This window comes from Pyrus communis, chromosome 8, assembly GCF_963583255.1.
Source record: "Pyrus communis chromosome 8, drPyrComm1.1, whole genome shotgun sequence".
NCBI classification, from domain to species: domain Eukaryota; kingdom Viridiplantae; phylum Streptophyta; class Magnoliopsida; order Rosales; family Rosaceae; genus Pyrus; species Pyrus communis.
The window spans coordinates 2,322,661-2,342,474 of NC_084810.1; the positions used below are offsets into that span (position 1 = coordinate 2,322,661).

The 19,814-nt window shown below is 35.7% G+C and overlaps 2 protein-coding genes across 2 annotated transcripts; both read right to left on the bottom strand.

Moving 5' to 3' along the window:
- Window positions 1-1,290: 1,290 nt before the first annotated feature.
- LOC137741953 (serine/threonine-protein kinase 54-like) lies at window positions 1,291-4,119 on the bottom strand. Its single transcript, XM_068481660.1, has 6 exons — window positions 3,443-4,119; window positions 2,756-2,877; window positions 2,426-2,634; window positions 2,144-2,318; window positions 1,879-2,013; window positions 1,291-1,741 (listed from the first exon to the last, which is right to left on the bottom strand). The coding sequence occupies exons 1-6, from the start codon at window positions 3,729-3,731 to the stop codon at window positions 1,535-1,537; spliced, it is 1,137 nt and encodes a 378-aa protein (XP_068337761.1). The 5' UTR covers window positions 3,732-4,119; the 3' UTR covers window positions 1,291-1,534.
- A 2,374-nt stretch (window positions 4,120-6,493) lies between these two features.
- On the bottom strand, window positions 6,494-12,259 carry LOC137743519 (methylcrotonoyl-CoA carboxylase subunit alpha, mitochondrial). The gene is made up of 16 exons (XM_068483426.1): window positions 11,854-12,259; window positions 11,324-11,445; window positions 11,043-11,190; window positions 10,785-10,922; window positions 10,562-10,657; window positions 10,424-10,483; window positions 9,962-10,054; window positions 9,763-9,874; window positions 8,955-9,059; window positions 8,619-8,755; window positions 8,142-8,376; window positions 7,897-8,063; window positions 7,661-7,777; window positions 7,310-7,552; window positions 7,107-7,202; window positions 6,494-6,724 (listed from the first exon to the last, which is right to left on the bottom strand). The coding sequence occupies exons 1-16, from the start codon at window positions 12,178-12,180 to the stop codon at window positions 6,719-6,721; spliced, it is 2,202 nt and encodes a 733-aa protein (XP_068339527.1). The 5' UTR covers window positions 12,181-12,259; the 3' UTR covers window positions 6,494-6,718.
- Between the last annotated feature and the right edge of the window lie 7,555 nt (window positions 12,260-19,814).

Sequence of the window (19,814 nt, forward strand, 5' to 3'; positions counted from 1 at the left end):
TAGGTTTTTCGGGAATGAAACTCATGTTTAGTAGTATTTTTTCTCACTTGTAAATGAGAGGATTTGAATCCGGCTCTCGTAGTTGGTGTGCTTCGCTCCTAAATATAATTGACTCATTATGTGGCTTGAATCAACTTTCTTTTTATCCCAACCCCAATATCTAGGTATATTTATAAACTAGTCCAAAAACTGTGGATTAATATGTTTTCCTCGACTGTGGGAAAAGAATTTGGATGGAGAGGTAAATGGTGTATTCAACTGACATTTTAAAAAAAAATTAAAAGAGTTTAAAAGATCAAGAATATTCAACTAGAATTTAAAATGAGATCATGAAAGTTTTAAGGTATTTAATTAAGATTTAAAGGAGTTTATAAAAGTCCACAGAATTTGAGTGCATTGAATCAGGATTTTAAAAGAGTGTAAAAGTTTCCTGTATTCAATCATGGTTTGATATAAAAAAAAATGAACAGTTTTGATGGATTCCTTAGCGTATTTTAGGCGTTAACAAATCATGTCTCTCCTCTAAGGAGGAAATGGGAAAAAGTCTAATATAAGAGGAGGGGAGATTGGGCTAGACCGTACAATAGACCAGCCACACACTAGGTAACGAACTCTAAGGAAGTCAAAACTTGCAAAAATGATACATCTTCAATGTCTACATTAGTCAAACCTAAGATCTTTTAATTACAAGCGAACAGTCACTAGACTATAATAATAGTTAGTAAGTTTATACTAGTATTCAATTTGAAGAATGTCCCTACCAAATGTGAAGGGGGTACCTTATTATGTGCATTATTTATTGTTGGTAGATTTCATGCCAATTGCATGTGTGCTTCATGTGGATATAGTCTGGGGGTGATTAAAAGTCCACAAGTAGCAAAAGGATATCCAGCAAATTTCCATATCCAAGATCCCTAAAGGCCCACACGTATCAAGTGGAAGTGTCCTTTGAGATTTCTAGTGGAACATTAGGTAAATATGCACTGCACCACAAAAAAGTGGAAACCAATTTGATTTTGGGTTTCTAGTAGGATTCTTTCTTTTCTTAATTTTAAAGAAAGAAATGCCCATCGATTACTCGTTTTTTCTTTGCAGGACGTTTATTCTTTCTTAATTTAACTGATTTTACAATGTTAATGTCAATTTTTGTACGATAACACAATGTTAGCAGCCAATGTTATCAACATATGATCTATATCATATCGACAATCTGTTATTTAATGAAGGATGAACGTCCTGTTTAGAGTATAACTGTCCCATCAAGAAATTACCAAACCATGACAGTATAAGTAACAGAATAAAACTACCAGACATTGCTGTAAAAGCTTGATTTCCAAACTAATTTACAATAAGAATGAAGAAGGAACCACAAACAACAATATGGCTTTCCAAAAACGCTGTTTGTGCATTATTCAGAGATGTGAAGTGATTATTCAAAGACTGACTGGTGCCTGCAGTCTAGCGCTGAACTGGTAAACTAGTTTTAATATGCACTGCACAATCTGTAAAGCTACATTACACGAAACAAAGAAGGTCATGGACCGCGAGGTGTGCCGAAACAGAAACAGCCGGTTGACTGGTCTTCAGGTATCATGCCGCCTCCCTTGCTCGTATCTATTGCATACAGCAGTTTCACAACCTCTTCCATTTCAGGGCGTTTATCCGGGCTTGCATCCCAGCATTTTCGCATGACGCTAGCCAATGTGCTCGGACAACATCTTGGGATTTCTGGTCGTAAATTCTGCCATCCAAGCATAAAGTATTAGGACTAACATTTGGTGAACAACATAACATAAAAGCCAAAGACGAACAAGTTTTGCTACATTCGGTTAAAATCTCATAAAGCAATTAAAGCATTATGTGCAACGACAAACCAACCTGTCGCACTACTGCAGATGAGACATCAGCAAAACTTAAATTAGGATAAGGCATGTCGCAACAATAGATTTCCCATAAGCAAATACCAAAACTATAGACATCACATTTCCTGTTGTATGGCTTGCCATCAAGGACCTACAAAAACCTTGATGTTAGAATTCTAATCCAATTTGCAGGGAGGGGAGTCTATAAATAAAAGAATGTCACTCACGTCAAATTCGTTTACAACTAGATTTAGCAATGATTAATGAAAAGATGTAGGTACCTCTGGGGCCATGTACCCGAGGGTACCAGTCTCCCCAGTCATGTCCCTTGGGTTCTGAGCTTCTACTCGAGCAACACCAAAATCAGCAATTTTCAATGTTCTATGAGTATCAAGCAACATATTTTCCGTTTTGACGTCACGGTGTACAATTTTCTTCGCGTGAAGATAACTCAAACTGAGAGAACGAAACACCGAGAACCAAATCCATTAGTTTAAAACCCAAACAAAAAGACAGAATTAAATCAAGCACCAAAAAAAAAAAAAAAAAAGAACCCAACTCACCCTTTGGAGAGATCCAAAGCAAGTTGAATCACAACCTTGAAGGCAAGTTTCTTTCTTCTATTCCTGATCAAGAAGTTCTTCAGCGTCCCACCAGGAACATACTCAACAACAACGCAACAAGCTCTTGAAGGAGGAGAATTATGGCTATCGTTTGATGTGTTTTTAACGGGGATTTTAAGGTTGGAAGTTCCCATTGAAGCTCCGACAAACTGTCACAAATATAATGGTTATAGTTTATTGTTAGGACAGCAAACGGTATCAAAGTTTTCATCTGAAGCTATTGTGACTTTATGCATACTGAGATGAAGAACCAATATATATCAACTTTACCTTTGGGATATTTGGGTGGTCAAGCTTATGCCAAACAGCAACCTCTTGCTGAAACGACGCCCGAAGAGCAGCAGTTTCAGCTGCCGTGGCAATACAATCCTCCCCCCAATCCAATATCTTCACTATAATATCAAGAATACATCAAGCCATGAGAACAATATTGACAAGAAAAATACAGGATAACCTACGGTTAGGGGTTCATTATTCAATCAAATAACACCGCTTATTTGTAAATTTGTATATATACCTAGGCAAACAGTCACATGTCTTCTTTTTCTCCAATGAAGTAAACCACCAAAGTCTAATAACGATGAAAGTGATTGACTCCAGCACACTAAAACCATTCTTAATAGATTCATTAACCATCTAATACACAATCGCTAGCACCTCCTGTCAATACTTATGGCCCGTTTGGTATCGCTATAGCACTTTTAGTATAAGTGCTTATGAGCAGAATAGTTTTCTACAGGATGTCAAATTTCTCAACAAAATGGCTTACCGTCTACTAACTCAACAAAATGTCAAATTTCTCAATTCCATTTCACTTCTGGTGAAAGTCATTGACCACTAAACTATGTTTTAAAGTCTCAAACATGGAAAACTTGGGTATGCAAACACATCCTGCACTTCATCAGAATTGCAACAAAGAAAAAGAATCGAAATTGGATTGAAACGAAATCAAAGTACCTGCAACATCTTGGCCATCATAGGCACCGCGGTACACGGTGCCGTAGGTTCCATGAGCAATAACATGTCTTATATCCAACTTACCCAAATCAATCTCCCACTCTTCCATCTTTGCATTCACCTCCCTCTCCCTCTCCCAACCCCTACTCAAGTGCTTCTCCAACTGGATATCCCAGCTCTTGAAATCGATCTTGTCGGCACGAAAAAACACCTCTTTATCAACCCCTCCTCCCACATCCTTCCCCTTTGAACCCAAACTTCTCGACCTCTGAATGCCCCCAACTTCCATTTTTCACCAACTTCCCAAACTTTTACTCGAAAAATCGAACTTCAAAATCCCAAAACAAAGAAACCCAATAACGAACACGCGATTTCGACACAACCCATGAATCAAAACCAACCAAAAACTTGTTTGTGCTGATCAAGTTCAAAACTTTAACACAAACAGACGCCAAATCTCAAAACTTCACAACATAAAAACTTACTTAAACCCCCCGAAAGCTCGATTGAAACTTTGACAAAGGAACTGGAACAATATAAACGAGCCCAGAAATCTTGGAGATGAAAAATCACATCAAATCGAGAAAAAAAAAATCGGATGGGAAAAAGAAGAGAAAAAGCAGAGAAAAATAGAGTTTTGGGTACCAAAGGAGAGCAAGAAAGACAATAGAAAGAGAGTGGATAGAATCGGAAAGAGAGAAAGAGAGAAAGATCAAACAAAGACAATAATATTTGGAAAATTTACGCGCCGATTAGAGCAGTAAATTTATGGGTCAGGTAAAAAATCCCAGCTTGATTACGGAGTTTATTTACCATCTTGTTAAACCGCCTTACCGGTATTTTATGATTTCGTCTTCGAGATAAATTTTTTAGTGTATCAAAAACACAGTTTAATAAAATAAGTATAATAATTCAATTTGTGTAATGTTTCGTGTTCTTGTCATGTAAAATTTCTCTCATTTAAAAATTGTCCGTCCAAATATATGACTCCTCGATAAAATCAATAAAAATATGGTTTGTTTGATCCTAAATCATATGATTAGAGCCGCCTTATCTTAACTTCATCGAATAAAAAAAATTTCTAATTTATTTTACAAATCCTAATTTTTTTAGTTTTTCTAACTGATTGGGATTGCATCATTTAATTTTGATAGGTGAGAAAAACGAAAACAAAGAATATTTTTGTTTGATGTCAACTGTGCAGTGCAAAAATGGAAATAAAAGAAAAAAATAATAATAAAACAAGTTGAATTTTCGAAGTCACCGACGCCACAAATATTCTAATGTCTAGTTCGTTCGTTGGTACCTAAAGTTCGGTAGGTATATTCGCCGGACAACGTACTTCTTTCAAACACATTCATCAATTTTTAATTTTGATTTTGTAACAATGTTGAGAGAGCTATATAATGAGACCGTCGTAATTAGATATCAAACATGTCAAACTATTAAAATTAAATGTGATAACTGTCACTTACAGGTTGAACAAATTCATCAGTACTATGACTTATAAGGTCACTAGTAAAAGGTCATGTACAGAGCTCCTTATACATAAACTTGTATTAATGACCCCAGCCGCAATGAGGACAAACCCATTCCATAAAAATCTGTCCACTCATAAATGAAAAATAATAATGCTATGTTGGATGGTATTGCTAGTGACTTGATTTGGGTTATTTTAGGGTTGGTTTATGGTTGCTTAATTGTTTTTTAAAAAAAAAAGTTAGCTAAACTTGTGCTTGGTAAAAGGAAAAAACTGTTTTTTTTTTTTTTTTTTCAAATAATGAGTCTAAAACAACATAAAACAAAATCAACTCTAACCATGTTTCTCAAAAATGCGCTTTTTCATTAGGTGCTTTTTTTTTTTTTCTTTTTTTTTTTCTTTCTTTTTACGCTAAAAGCATTTTTAGCATTATAGCTTACTAAGCATTTGCCTGTTTTTTTATTTTTATTTTTTTCACAGCTGAAATAAAATCAAGCGTTGACAAACTATCATGATGCCTTTTTCCCCTATTCCCCTAATTTTTGAAGAAATTGAATGACATCCCCCTTTGTCCCCTACAACACCCATCAAGTTGACCAACTAAAAGAATAAAGTTAGGCACTAGAAGAAGAATAAATAAATGTCTAGGCACTTTCCATGTCATTTTCCGAAATGGTTCTTGACATTTGTAAGGATTTAGGAGGTAGCCAAATTTTAGACGTGTGAAGAGACGTTTAGCCAAATTTTTGGCCAAGAGATTCGAGCATTTGTCGAGAGGTCTCTAGGGTTTTTCTTAGCAGAATGATCCCTTGGTTTAATTCGCTTAACTCACTTGGGACCCAAAAAGGGCATATCTCTCTAACTTGAAGAATTGTACGATGCTAGAGATTACTTCCTTATGAAGAAAAAACAAAGGGAGTTTTAACAAAAAACCTACAGTACTGTTCACTTTAACGAAAAACCACATTTTTACACTAGAAAATCAATCCTGGTACCATTCACTTTATCTTTTATTTTGTCTTTAGCGTTAAAACTCAAAGTTTTCAAGCCCCTTTCATTAGTTTTCCTAAAAACAAATGAATTAGATGCCAAAATTAAGCTGTCATTAACTCAATTAGCCAAGGGATCATAAAAACAATTGGTGTCCTTTCTCGATCGACCCCTGGGTAAGGTTGAAAAAGTTCATCGATTGTGACTTAGGGCAGTTAGTTAGAACAGTGTATCCAACCCCATGGCACCCGAGTTCAAATTGTCAACCCGTAAATTAGAGTATTTACTAACAATTTTCTTTTTCAGCCTAAAGTGACGGTAGACAACAATTAGCTACAATTTGTTGACCAAAAGCACAAGCTAGCTGTAATTTGAGACATTCTGATGCAGGAATGGATTGCATTTTTGGAAATTCGGCTGATGAATCTTATGCAATATAAAAATTTCAAGGGCATAGAGTGATCTGGAGCTATAGAGATATTAACTGGAAAATGAAACAAAATAAAACCGAGCGCAGTGACGTTCTAGAATTCATACAGCCGACCAACTTAGTGGGATAAGGCTCTGTACAACCGGCTCGCTAAGTGAGGTAAGGCTTTGTTATTGTTGTTGTTGTTGTTGACATGAGGTTTCTTTTGTAAGATTTTATTATATGAATGACTATATACAAACAAGGCTATGAATTAGTTTCTTACAACTGAGATCGTGTCAAAGTCTCGATAACTCACTCTACTCGAGCACAACTTTGGAGTGCGGTCACGGCTCTTGCCGAAACTATTCAGAAACGATAACTTGATGATGTATTGTTACTCCTGCACAGATGCATATTATTCATTCAAAATTTAGAGCCCAAACATGGAAGTGTGCAAGTTATGATGACCACGTTAAATCGTAGGCCAAAAACTCATGCATAGAGAACAGTTAAATGAAGTTCAACTCTTAGAAGTCTGTAAACAAGGACCGGAGATATATTTTGTCCAGAAGTGCCTTGCACTTCAAAGCATTAAGCCGTCCTCAACAAGAAGGGGATAAAAGAAACGGTTGTCATGTACTGTTTCAGGACAAATGCCACACAACACATGCAACCGCGTTCTAATGATTCTGTGCTACCAGCTTTTACGCTTGTGCATGTAATTCTGTTTCAGTAAAGCTTCAATAACTCATACAGATGGTAGTAGAAAGCAAACGGCTAACCTTGATACTGAAGAGAATACCACCATCAGAAACCTGCTCGCCAGCTGCTAGATGAAGCCCGTGGACATAGCCTGCTGATGGTGCCTTTACAACATGCTTCAAAATGTAAAAAACGGAAAGAAAAAAAGATAAGAATTGATTTTGAATATTGCACATGGAAATAAAGTGTGGATGCACTATGCAACAGTAGCAGCAGTACAAACCTCCATCTTCATTGCCTCTAAAACTAGTATGGGCTGTCCTCCTTCCACCTTTGTCCCATCCTTGACCAGAAGCTTGACCACCAACCCAGCCATGGGCGCAACAACACTGCCCTGAGGGTATGATGATTTCTCAAATCTGGGCTTATGTTCGAGATCATCATCATCATACAATTCAAGACCAATTTTCTGCTTGAAATGATGATGATGTGACCCATGCCATATATGAATGAGCTTGGTTTGATCCTGCAAGCGCAAATTGGAATCAACGAATTAATGATGGTTGAACTCCAAAAGAACAGAAATAAAAAAAGTGTAGTTCTCTGTGAGGGTGCATGCAGAGAACGGTATTACCTTGGAGTAAACAGCTAAGCAAACCTCCGTGATTACACCATCAGCTTCAACTCGGAAATCGTGGTTGCCTATGCAAGTTGCTTTAACCTCCACACATTGGGAACTGTCTTCTTCTGCCTGCACAGACGTATAGAAACTTGCTGAGGGAATGACTTTATGGAACACAGACAAGAAACAACTTGCACATAAGATACTATAAGGGAAGTTGCAAATATGGCCAATTAGTGTAAGACTACCTCAACCAGATAGCTCCCATCTTCTTTATAAGTGGTTGAAATCTTCAGTAACTTTGAGCCACTGCTATCGTATTCATTTTCCCACTCAAGCTCCATAGTATGTCTAGCACAATGATGGACTCTGAAGGGGGGAGAAGAATACCATATGGAGTTTATGCCTTTGCTACCTGAACAGATAAGGAGAAATAAATGTTATAGCGGTTTAAGAACTGAATATGTTTGAAGATTAAAGACTTCCAATTTACCAGGAAGATTTTCTCTAAATTCATAATTTTCCTTTTCAATGAGACACGCAGCTGCGAGTGTAGCACCAAATCTAGCAGCACCAGCCACTTTGTCCACCAGCAGTGAATTACTAGGGTCGACAAAGAGGTCATCTTTAAAGCGTTCAATAAAATGGGTTTCCACATCACCATTTTCAAATGCCTGATGGTTAGCAAGTTTTAGCAGAAAATTGATGTTGGTTGGTAAACCTGCAACCTGTATATGAAAATTAGCATTAAAACACAAGGATCCATAATATACTGAAACTACAGGATCAATATGAATTTGCAATATGCCTTCCACATGTCACGTGTTGTCTACGGAGCCATTTAATGTTTTAAACTTTGCTGATTCATGGGCATCAGATATCTAATTCATCTAAAAAAGATAGCATGACATTGAATGATTGCAAAATGTACTTTAATGTGCAGAGGATGCAACTTGAGAATTGGTTGTACCTGAAACTTTGACAAACAATCCTTCAATTTCACCAATGCTGCAGTGCGATTTTCTCCCCATACTACAAGCTTAGCAATCATAGGATCATAATGCATGCTAACAGTGTCTCCACGTTCAACTCCAGTCTCAACTCTAACTGCTCAAGGACAGACTCAACGTAAGAAACAAATACAAATAACCAAGGGACAGGAGATGATAATAATCAAGGACTTGTTTAGCTGTGATATCCCTGGATAGCAACTGGTGCTCAAACAATCTATGCCAACTTGAGTGTTTGGGGATGGATTTTTTACTTTAATTTCGATGAATCATATAAGTTTTGTACTGAGACATACCTGTTGGTGAGACTGGAACGTGATGATAGTGATGAAGGACTCCAGTTGCTGGAAGGAATCCTTTCGGTACATTTTCAGCATATATTCGGGCTTCGAAAGCATGACCTTCATCATAATGAATAATTATATCAAAAACCTAGAGGCTCAATAAATTTTTGCTTTCAACATATAGAATGAGCAAACTTGCATTAGTTCTGTTGATGCCTAAAGTTATTTAGCTTATATACCACCAAACAACACAAACACACAGGAACACAAAATATATGTCGCTCACACAAATTGGGCTACATCCATGTTGGTGTAGTTTCTGTTTCCACTATGATAACGTAGGTTACATTGTACATGGAGGCTTGAGAGCCTTTGGGAGAGAAAAAGAGTTAGGGTTAAAATGATAGTAATGGGAGGTCATCCCTAGAATGAGGATGAGCTTCTTGATGTAAGCTAAATAGTAAGGCCCATATAGGGTCAATGAATTCTAAGATTTTTCGTATCCAAGTTATTACGAAATATTCATTTTATGTCATAAATGAGCTTCTTGATTGCCTGATAAAATTCATCAAACAAATTTTGGCATCTAGGGAATATTTTGTAATTTGAAATTAATAGCACAGCACTTTAAGGTACCCTTGTCATAGAACAGGCAATATCTGACTAAGTCAAATCAATATAGAACCACCAAGCACTCAGCTTAAAGCTAGTCAAGAGTCATTTTGGAATAGCATTGTATATGTAATCACACATAAGCTTGGCTAAGACCTCTTTCATGACTTTTTCTTCTTCACATTTGTTCAAGAAAAAAAAAGGTCACCTGATAAGGGGATCTGTGACTGACTAATAGGAAGATGTTCTCCGTTTGCAACACGAATTTGCCACTCTACAAGATCTTGGCCGACGATCATCTCAGTCACAGGATGCTCAACCTGCAGAAACATCAAATAACCTATAAGATTCTGGTAATTTCATTGACTGAAATAGAATAGAACAGGATGGTTAAAGGCTTAAAGCACCTGAAGTCGAGTGTTCATCTCCATGAAATAAAATTGGCCTGAGACTGTATCAACTATAAACTCCACAGTGCCAGCATTGTGATAACCAACTGCCTTTATTTATCAACAGAGACTTCAAAGTTTAGGGATATAGAGAGATTGTACGCTTTTATTTGTAGCCTGAGAATTGAGAGAAACGTGTCTACATAATCTGGAGAAACTATTACTTCCCCCAAACTGTGAGCCGAAATTTTGTAAATTATAAGGATATAGAGAGACTGTAATTACAGTTAGCTAACTTCTAGCTTTTGATGGGGGCTAAACACTCCATGCACAAAAGTAGTGACCCATGTTTAGATAGAACTCAGGTTGGCTAAGTATCATAAAACAAGAATGGTGATCAGTAAAGGCCATCATTCTTAATCTAATCAGGGGCCATTTGTGTATCAGGTATAAAACAGATGACTATTAAAAGTACCTCACCTTGGCAGCAGATACAGCAGCTTGACCCAAGTGAGATCGAAAGTCATTAGAAACATTTGGCTGCACGAAGGAATTTCCATTACAACTCTACTTTTACAATGACAAATCTACACTGACAAGACAGGAAATGAACATTACAGCTGGGGCTTCTTCAATTATTTTCTGGTGTCTTCTCTGGACGCTGCAATCTCTTTCATATAAATGTAGAACATTCCCATGTTTGTCCCCAAAGATCTACAATATCAAACAATCACCAAAAATCAAATCATACGGTTTTATGTGAAATTGATATGACAATGAGCTGAACTTTACTGGATACAGTATCAACTACAATATACTTCTAAGTTGTGCTGGGCGTTACCTGAACTTCTATGTGCCTTGGCCGTGTAATATACTTCTCCAACAATATTGTGCTAATGCCAAAAGAAGCAGCAGCCTCACGTTGTGCTCCCAAAAAAGCTTCGACAAATTCATCAGGACTCTGCACAATCCTCATACCCTAGAAATATCTAAAGTATAAGAACATTATGTGAAGAAACAGCTGAACTATAAGAACATCTTGTGAAGAGAAACAAAAAAATATCTCGACTTTTGACTACGGGAAGCAAAGAAGGGATACCTTTCCTCCACCTCCATGAGTTGGCTTTATTAAGATTGGATATCCAATCTTGTCAGCTTCTAACTTCATTAGATCAATATCTTGATCGTTACCATGATATCCAGGCACAAGCGGCACCCCTGCCGCGCCCATTATTCTCTTTGAAGCACTGATAACCATATTCAACATTAATAGGAATGAAATGATCGCTCAGGAAACAAGAAAATAAACCATTTAGAACGGAAACAAACCCATGACACAACCAATTCATGCAGCATCAGTAAGGAGGCAGTGACACATACCTTTTATCACCCATGTCGCGAATGGCAGATGCCGGAGGCCCAATAAATGTAAGACCTTTATCTTCACAAAGTTGAGCAAAGTCAGCACTCTCCGACAGAAAGCCATAGCCAGGATGGATAGCCTAGTAAACACAAAAACAAAGCTATCCAATCCAATAAGCACAAATTTTAGAAAAATAAAACCAATTTCCAATCCTCCAAGCAGTAATACAAAATTTCCAAAACAAAAGAACCATGTGCTAATCCAAGAACAAAATTATCCAATCCAATAAGCACAGATATTAGAAAAATCAAACCATTTCCAATCCTCCAAACAGTCAACAATTTCCGAAACAACATATCCATGTACTAATCCAAGAACAAAAATCCATTTCAATTATCAAGCAAACATATCCAAACCAATAAGCACAACTTTAAAGCTTTAAACAATCAAATTATTTGTTAATTCTCCAAAAATATTGAAACTTTGGCAATGCAATGAGGTAATGAAGATATTTGAGCTACTGAGCTATATTCTCGGCGATTCTGACCTGAGCGCCAGTACGAACGGCGGCGTCGAGAATCGAGGAGGCGTTGAGGTAGCTGAGCCGTGCCGGTGGAGGTCCAATATGCACGGCCTCGTCGGCCGATTTGACGTGAAGCGAATGCCTATCGGCGTCGCTGTAAACGGCGACTGTTTGAATCCCGAGTCGCTTGGCGGTCCGCATGATCCTGCAGGCTATTTCGCCTCTGTTCGCTATCAGAATCTTCTCTACTCTCCGCGTCTCAGAGGCCGAGAAATCTCTTACTGTTACTAACCGGAAATGGAAGGCTTTGCCGGAGAGCTTCCGGCGGAGGACGGTGGCGAACGACGGCATCGTTTTGGTTTGAGCTCTGCGAGTGTGACGCAGTGGAGACAGTATACAGGGTTCGTGTTTTTGTCGTGTTTCGCACTTGCGTATAGAAATTTTTTTTTTTTTTTTTTTTTTTTTTAAGGATAATTCAGAGCATGGGTTTGGGATGGGATTGTTTGTGATAAACATGGAAACTGACACTGATGAGGTGCTTGCCTGGCAAAACTATCCAATCCGATACCAACTCCAATTTGGGCTCAATATATTTGGGCTTCGCCGGGCTACTTGCATATTATTTTTGGGCTTCATTGGGCTTATACAAACACTAAGTTTTGTTCTTTCGACAAATGACCGTGGATGTGAACTTAGAAATCAGAACCTCGTCCAACAAAGTGGAGATTCAAGCAATACTAGATCAAGGGTCGTAGGTAGTAAATTAGAGAATCTTCAAAAGAGACGGTAAAAATTCAAATATGTATTAACAGTAAAAAAATAAAAAAATAAAAAAGACAGCAACAATATTTTTCAACTGAAAAGCCAATTCTGATGTGTCATGATGTGGAATGACAGCCATCACATTTGCAGCCAAAATTAACAGCAATTTCAAATTATGTTTAATTGATTATTAATGTTTTACCATTATTATTATTTTGTGTTCTAAAAATATTTATTATTACTTTTAATTGATTATTAAAGGCTTTTAATTTGACATATCAGATGGAGAGCAAATCGAAAAATGTCCAAGTGTCATATAAGCTGTCAAATTTAAATTTTATATTTAAAATGTGACATCTCTTGTAGATCATTTATGATGAAGAAGATGGTTTGTTTTACTTTCATTAGGCCTTCCACCATCCGAAAAAGTATGTGTGGTACCAATAATATAGGAATCAAACTCTTATGGTTGGTTGAAAAATCTAAAGTACTAACACACAAGAAATTAGGTATGTTATACCTAAACAACCAAACATAAAACCACCATGAGAATCATTTATCTAATACCTGAGTAACCAAATGTCATTCTCATATCTTTATCAACCATCAGTTATTTTCTGACTTATCGTAACCTAAGTAAGTAAACATACCTTAAAGCTTTAGGGGAAAATCCCCATCTTAGCTACTTAAGACATTATACACAAATCAATTATTTGATATACGCATGGGACAATATTTACAAGAATATTAGTTAGTGGGTCAATTAACTTTTTCTATGTTAGAACAAAATAACAAAGGTTTGATTGATCAAGAAATGACAAAATGCAAGGACCGGCTATTATCCCAAGATGCAACAACCCTAGCTATTATTTCCAATGGAAAATCATCGTTTGCGTGTCATCTGTCGAAGCTTGTGATTAAGATGGAGAGCATATGCATCATCACCAGCCTCACACTTGTCTACACTTTTACCTAACACCATCATGGCATTCGCAACCATATGATAAAAAGCAATTTAGAATCTATGACATGTTTGCTTTGCTGGCCAAACCAATCCAAATGTATGGATCTAGAATTTACCCTCGTTAATATATTCTATATATGTACTTTCAGAACGGGCCAGTTAGTTGCTCACTTGTTAGCTTTTTAGCAAAAATGTTCCGTTGAGGTTGTTGTAACTCATTATTTTGATCTCTGACATTAAAAATCAATAGAAGTAGTATCTGAGTTTGTCCATAGTAAATTATTTTAATCATTTTGCAAAAAAAATCTATCAATATCCTTGTTAAGTGGAGTGGTTAGTTTGATAAACATACCATTAAAAAAGTAGTCACGTGGTTGTTCACGTAATTGACAGATATTTAACAAAATGACTACAATAATTTACGATGGACAAACTTAAAAGTCATTTATGTTGATTTTCGTTGTTAGAAATCAAAGTAAAAAATTATGTTAATTTCAAAAATCATTTTGACTAAATTTCAGCCCTCATTGTTTTGTCTTAATATAGTATGATACATTTCACTACTTGTTAAGTGAAAACTTTTTATTTTAACTTTTATAAATAATGAATCCGATATTAAGTTAGGATAAATAAATTACTGTGTAGCTTAAATTTTATTGCATGTATGTGAATATGAATATATAGTTAGTAAACGTGGAGGACTTCCTATGTGATAGGGATTGGTGAGGGTAGTTCGTTTTGGTGGCTGACAAAGTTGGCACCTAGGTTTGGACGCTGCATTTGTCTTGTGGTCAGTCCTAGAAGCCCCCACTCACACAGTGCACTGTGTATCTTGCTTGCTTGTTCTCACACTTCACATTCGCACGCTATTCAACCTATTCTTAATTAAGCGGGGTAATATACATTAACGGTTGAGAATCATCTACTAATACGTAGACAACTAATCAAAGGCTCTTCTACTTTATTATAACTACTTTTTTGTTTTTGCAATGTTTAAGACGCCTACGAATTACATGCATCAACGGTTGATAGTCACTCACTAAAACATAAACGAATAACTGTTACATTCTTCTTCTTTTTAAGAACTATACTTATGCATCAACAGCTAAAACTCACATCATTTCACTCCTTAACTCATAAGTGCTCTCCAAAAACACTATTGAGCTTCTTCATCACTATGATTACTTCATTCTTGTTGTAGTAATTATATGTTATCCTAGAGATAAATAGAGGGTGTGTACAAGCATAACTGAAACTTTGATTTGTAGGGTTTAGCCTCCACGCAAGTTTTGTGAAACCATGTGGCTTGGTGACTTTTTTTCAAGTCACCATTTGCTTTTGCTTAAAAAACAAGCAGATCAAAATTTCTGGAAATAGCAAAGTCTCATTGCCTTAGCCAAAATTCTATATCTCGAGCTAATGTTCAACTTGCAAGGAGAGACTAATGCTCTCAGTCACACTCCAATTTTCCAACCATGCATGGTGACCCTAACGTAGAAGACATCTCTCTCTCTCTCTCTCTCTCTCTCTCTCTCTCTCTCTCTCTCTCTCTCTCTCTCTCTCTCTCTCTCTCTCTCTTTTCAATTTAAACCTTCATTCTTAACTAGAGATTTTTCTGTGTGTCGAGGTACCTGTTACATTAATTGTTATAATACAAACAACGTTTAAAATATCAATGCAGGTAAAAATTGATATGCAAATTTATGAAAATATCGATGTTGATATCAGTTACATTCGACGGAAAATTATGGAAATTTGCACTAGGGTAGGTATATCAAACTCATTCAAATTTAGTCGAAATTAGAGAAAATTTTCTAAAGTTTGAAAGAAGTAATGGATTCTGGCAAAAATTGTATAGTGAATCAGTTAATATCATCGATATTCATTACTAGGGTGGGTATATAAAACTCATTCAGATTTAGTCGAAATTAGAGAAAAATTTATAAAGTTCGAAAGAAGTAATGGATTCCGGCAAAAATTAAATAGTGAATCAGTTAAGATCCTCGATATTTATTGATTTTTCTATATCTCGCCGATATAAATGAAGTTTCCATTTCACCCTCTTTTCATATCCTTCATTTTTCAACCGAAATATCGACAACTTCATAGATGTTTTAAACATTGAATGGTTGGAAACTTGAAGAAATTTTATTTCAACTAATTATATTATGACACTTGTGTACCGACTTTCTTCTTAGGACATAAAAAAAATTCATTATGGACCATCCTTTCTAATTAGTACTTGATTGTTATCTAACGGTCAAAGCCTCCAGAGCTTGGTTTTTGTGTGGCCTTTTTCAGTTTTTTGGGAGGCTGCTAATTCTGGACACCTTTATTGAATAATTCATAATAATCAAGTAATCAAATCTAGATATTATTCTTTTCTTTTTTTATATATAAATAATTCATCTTTCAAAATCCCTTTCGGCACAAGAGTCTAAACAATATCACTTCCCACTCATATAGACTTTTGAGAACCCTAGCAACCAACAAGATGATCAAACCTAATTTTGATCCCTTTTCTAATCTCTTCGTTTCTGCCAATCTAGCATAATTTGTGTAGATTTATACACTTAAGGCAACAAACAACATAGTCATGGTAATTATCTCTATCTTAATTAAGACATATTATCGAAATTTATAATAACGGACATCTCGTGATCAAACTAAAAGGAAGAGCTCTCGTTTCTTTTTCTCTTTTTAATAAACATGGGTTTGTCTTCAATAGTCCAACTTCAATTTCTTATGACTATCTTTACCGTTTATTTTTCGGACTACTCAGTATTTTCAGATTATAAAACAAAAAATGGAAAACTTTTACAAAAGGAAAAAGGTTCGAGAACTGTAGATTAACTCGGGTGATGGAGGCATATGGGTGGACAACAACTTTTTCAGGTTCCTCAACTCGATGGGTGGACAGCTACTTTTTCAGGTTCCTCAACTAGTGTTATGATTACACCACGCTTGCTCTCTAACACTATAACGGTTTGGCTTTTTTTTTCTTTTTCAAATAAATTAATTACTAACCTTGTTTCAACTTTATATTTGAACTATTTCATTTACAGTTACATGCAAAATCGTGGTTAACCTATAATTATTGTGAGGATGTGAAGGTAAAAAAGTTTAATATCGGTAAAAGAGAAATTTTGTAAGAGCTTATAAAAGTTTAAGTTACTCTCCACATCGTCAATTAATTTTATAGTAGAACACAAGCTTATCCCCAAAAAAAAAAAAAAAAAAAAAAAAAAAAAATGAAAACCATTCTATAGCCCCAACACTTTGTATTTCAGGCAACTTCTGTGTAGTAGTAGTTCTAGTTAGCCTTCTTGGCTAAGCACACTCTCACTTGGGAGTATTTTTGCTCATCACCATAATTGTGGCGTATGCTTACCATACACATAATCATTTGCTCCTTCTAAGTAACTCTAATTAACTTTCATATTAAATGTTGTTTTTCCAAATTTGAAAAAATTAACTAAGGTTAAGTAAAAAGGCACATGGCAAATGATTAGGTATATAACGAGCATACACCAAGGTTCTCAACTTGCTCGACTCTAGCATTGTTGTTTCATAAGGGGGTACTTTCCCAGTGGCTTCCTTCTCCTGGTGGTTGCAATTTGAATATGTGGAGTGTCTGTTTGAGAACGATGAAATTTGTTTATTTTGTTTTTGTGACTTGGCTGGGTTTTCTCTTAGGTGTTTTCAGGGGGTTGGTTTGTGGTCGGTGGCAAGCGCTTCGATGACAGAAGAGGATCCATGCATTTAGGGTTTTTGTGTGTTTTTCTATTTTGGGCTCAACTGTAACATCCCACATCGTCCAGGGGAGTGGATCATGTAAGCCTTATATGTATATTCCCATCTCTACCTAGCGCGAGGCCTTTTGGGAGCTCACTAGCTTCGGAGTTCATCGGAATTTTGAAGTTAAGCGAGTAGCGTGCGAGAGCAATCCAATGATGAGTGACCCACTGGGAAGTTCTCGTGTGAGTTTCCAGAAACAAAACCGTGAGGGTATGGTTGGGGCCCAAAGTGGACAATATCGTGCTACGGTGGAGTCGAGCCTGGGATGTGGTAGGGGCCTGGGCGGAGATGTGACAATTTGGTATCAGAGCCAATCCCTGGCCGGATGTGTGCCGACGAGGACGCCGTGCCCCTAAGGGGGTCGATTGTAACATCCCACATCAACCAGGGGAGTGGATAATGTAAGCCTTATATGTATATTCCCATCTCTACCTAGTGCGAGGCCTTTTACGACGGAGTCGATCCCGGAATATGGTAGGGGCATGGATCGGGATGTGACATCAACTCTTGGGTTGGCCTTTTCTTTTGTTATTTTTTTAGGTGGATTTGTTGCTTTGAGATTTTCGTGTATATGAGCCTTTAGTTTTGTATGTATAGTGTGTTGGCAATAAAATTTTACCTTATGATAAAGGGGTATGATATCCTCACCCTTCTAATTTTAGACCGTTTGATCGGATGAATTGAAGAAAATTAATGGATATAAAGTAATAAAGGATGTATGAGAAGTAAAAAAAATATGTGTGGATAGCACATCCCATGATAAATAAAAGGAAATTAAAAAGTAGGTCAATTATTTGTTAATCATTTCACATTTTACATGTTTCTGAGCATCTAATTCTAAACCATTTTAATATTATTAGGAGCCGTGTCAAAAACATAGTTCCCTCTCTTAGGAAAAAGACTTGCAGCCTATTTATAATCCGTAGCAAGGACTGCTGTCAAATAGCATGCAACTGTCAAGTCTTTTTAGTTGGAAGTTGGAAATTTGGAATTTCATTATTTGTTGGGTGAATAAGGTAGTTAAGAGTTCTTCAGTTTTCTTTTTTCTTCCGATACTAATTATTTTGCTTATTAATATAGTTTGGTTATATTTATTTTTACTTATAAGTGAAATATTTTATATTCAATTTTCGTTAAAGACGAATTTGAACCACATCATTACTGATCTATTTATTAGTATAGATAATATTATTTGTTAAAAAAAAATAAGATACCAATTATATACCTAGTTGTTACTCTTTAATCCAAACACCTTTGAAAGTCAAATCAAACATGACCGTTAAGATTTTTTTGCTGACACTTTGGCGATTAAAATTAAAAAATGTAGAGTCTATATTATCTATAAATGTATGACTCATTTGAGGTTTCTTTTAAAATAACTAATAGTGTTTTTGGTGAAATTTTTTTTAAACTAGTTCTTAATAAAAATACAAGTAATTTATAAGAAAATACTTCAAATATTTTTGAAGCTCAATTTCTTTAAAAAAAAAATACTTAAATTATTTTAACAGTATTTTCAAACGAGATCGTAATGTCTACACAATGTCACTCGATCCATACTAATATGGACAAGAGGGTGTGGATAGAATTAGAATTTGACAATTTTTATATGGAGAATTTTATTAGTCGCGTGACAAATGACGACCGTCCTAGCTTTGCAGCCGCACCGCCCACCTTTTGACACCGTGTCATTTCTGCCAAGTATCAGAAAGATTCTCGGTTCCTTTTCCGGTCTGTTTACCATAACGCCCTTTCACTGCCAAATGCTAAATAAGAATGTAGGTATGCTACTCAAATGTATGTTTTTAAGTTTTTTAATACAAGCGACGTTTTGCAGTATGTTAACAGAGAGAGTTGGATTTGAACATGAAACACAACAGATTAAAGTAGGAGACTCTAATTATTAGGATAATCTATTATTAAGGATTGATTTGAGATTGTGATGTTTTAAAAAAAATAGCTTACTCAAAAAAATCTGAAACATCAAATGTGTTTAATAAAATAACAAAAATGTTTTTTTGAAATACTGCTGTCACTGATAGTAGAAAAGCAGAAGTAGAGTCTAAAGTATCGTAATCAGTGCCCATTTAATAAAAATTTCAAATAGCAAGTATACCCCACATATTTTACAAAATTACAGTCATTGTCCCTACATTATTCTATTTGACAATTATTATATCACATTAATACCGTATCTTTTTTAGTCATTTAACATATTCATAACAATTTATTTAAAAGTTTATTAAACACTCAAACATTGTTTTTTTTAAAAGTACTTTTACAAAAAAAAAAAAAAGTTTATGAGACATTCAACAACTTTATTTTACAGCTGTTTATTCTTACAACACAACAGAAGCAGTTTTTTATTTTATTTTATTTTAAAGCACAACAATACCAAACTAGACTAAATGTATGCTTTTATTGTTTACAAATCATATTCTTAATCATAATTTTTTTTCTT

Bases quoted from the DNA above. Each gene is read 5' to 3' on its own strand.
- LOC137743519 (XM_068483426.1), bottom strand. From the start codon at position 12,180: ATGCCGTCGTTCGCCACCGTCCTCCGCCGGAAGCTCTCCGGCAAAGCC. The intron at 11,191-11,323 runs GTATGTGTCACT...TATGGTTATCAG, and splicing joins CGCGACATGGGTGATAAAAG to TGCTTCAAAGAGAATAATGG. The intron at 8,756-8,954 runs GTATGTCTCAGT...GTCCTTGAGCAG, and splicing joins CGTTCCAGTCTCACCAACAG to TTAGAGTTGAGACTGGAGTT.
- LOC137741953 (XM_068481660.1), bottom strand. From the start codon at position 3,731: ATGGAAGTTGGGGGCATTCAGAGGTCGAGAAGTTTGGGTTCAAAGGGG. The intron at 2,878-3,442 runs GTACTTTGATTT...TTGATATTATAG, and splicing joins TGATGGCCAAGATGTTGCAG to TGAAGATATTGGATTGGGGG. The intron at 2,319-2,425 runs GTGAGTTGGGTT...TCGTTCTCTCAG, and splicing joins GCTTTGGATCTCTCCAAAGG to TTTGAGTTATCTTCACGCGA.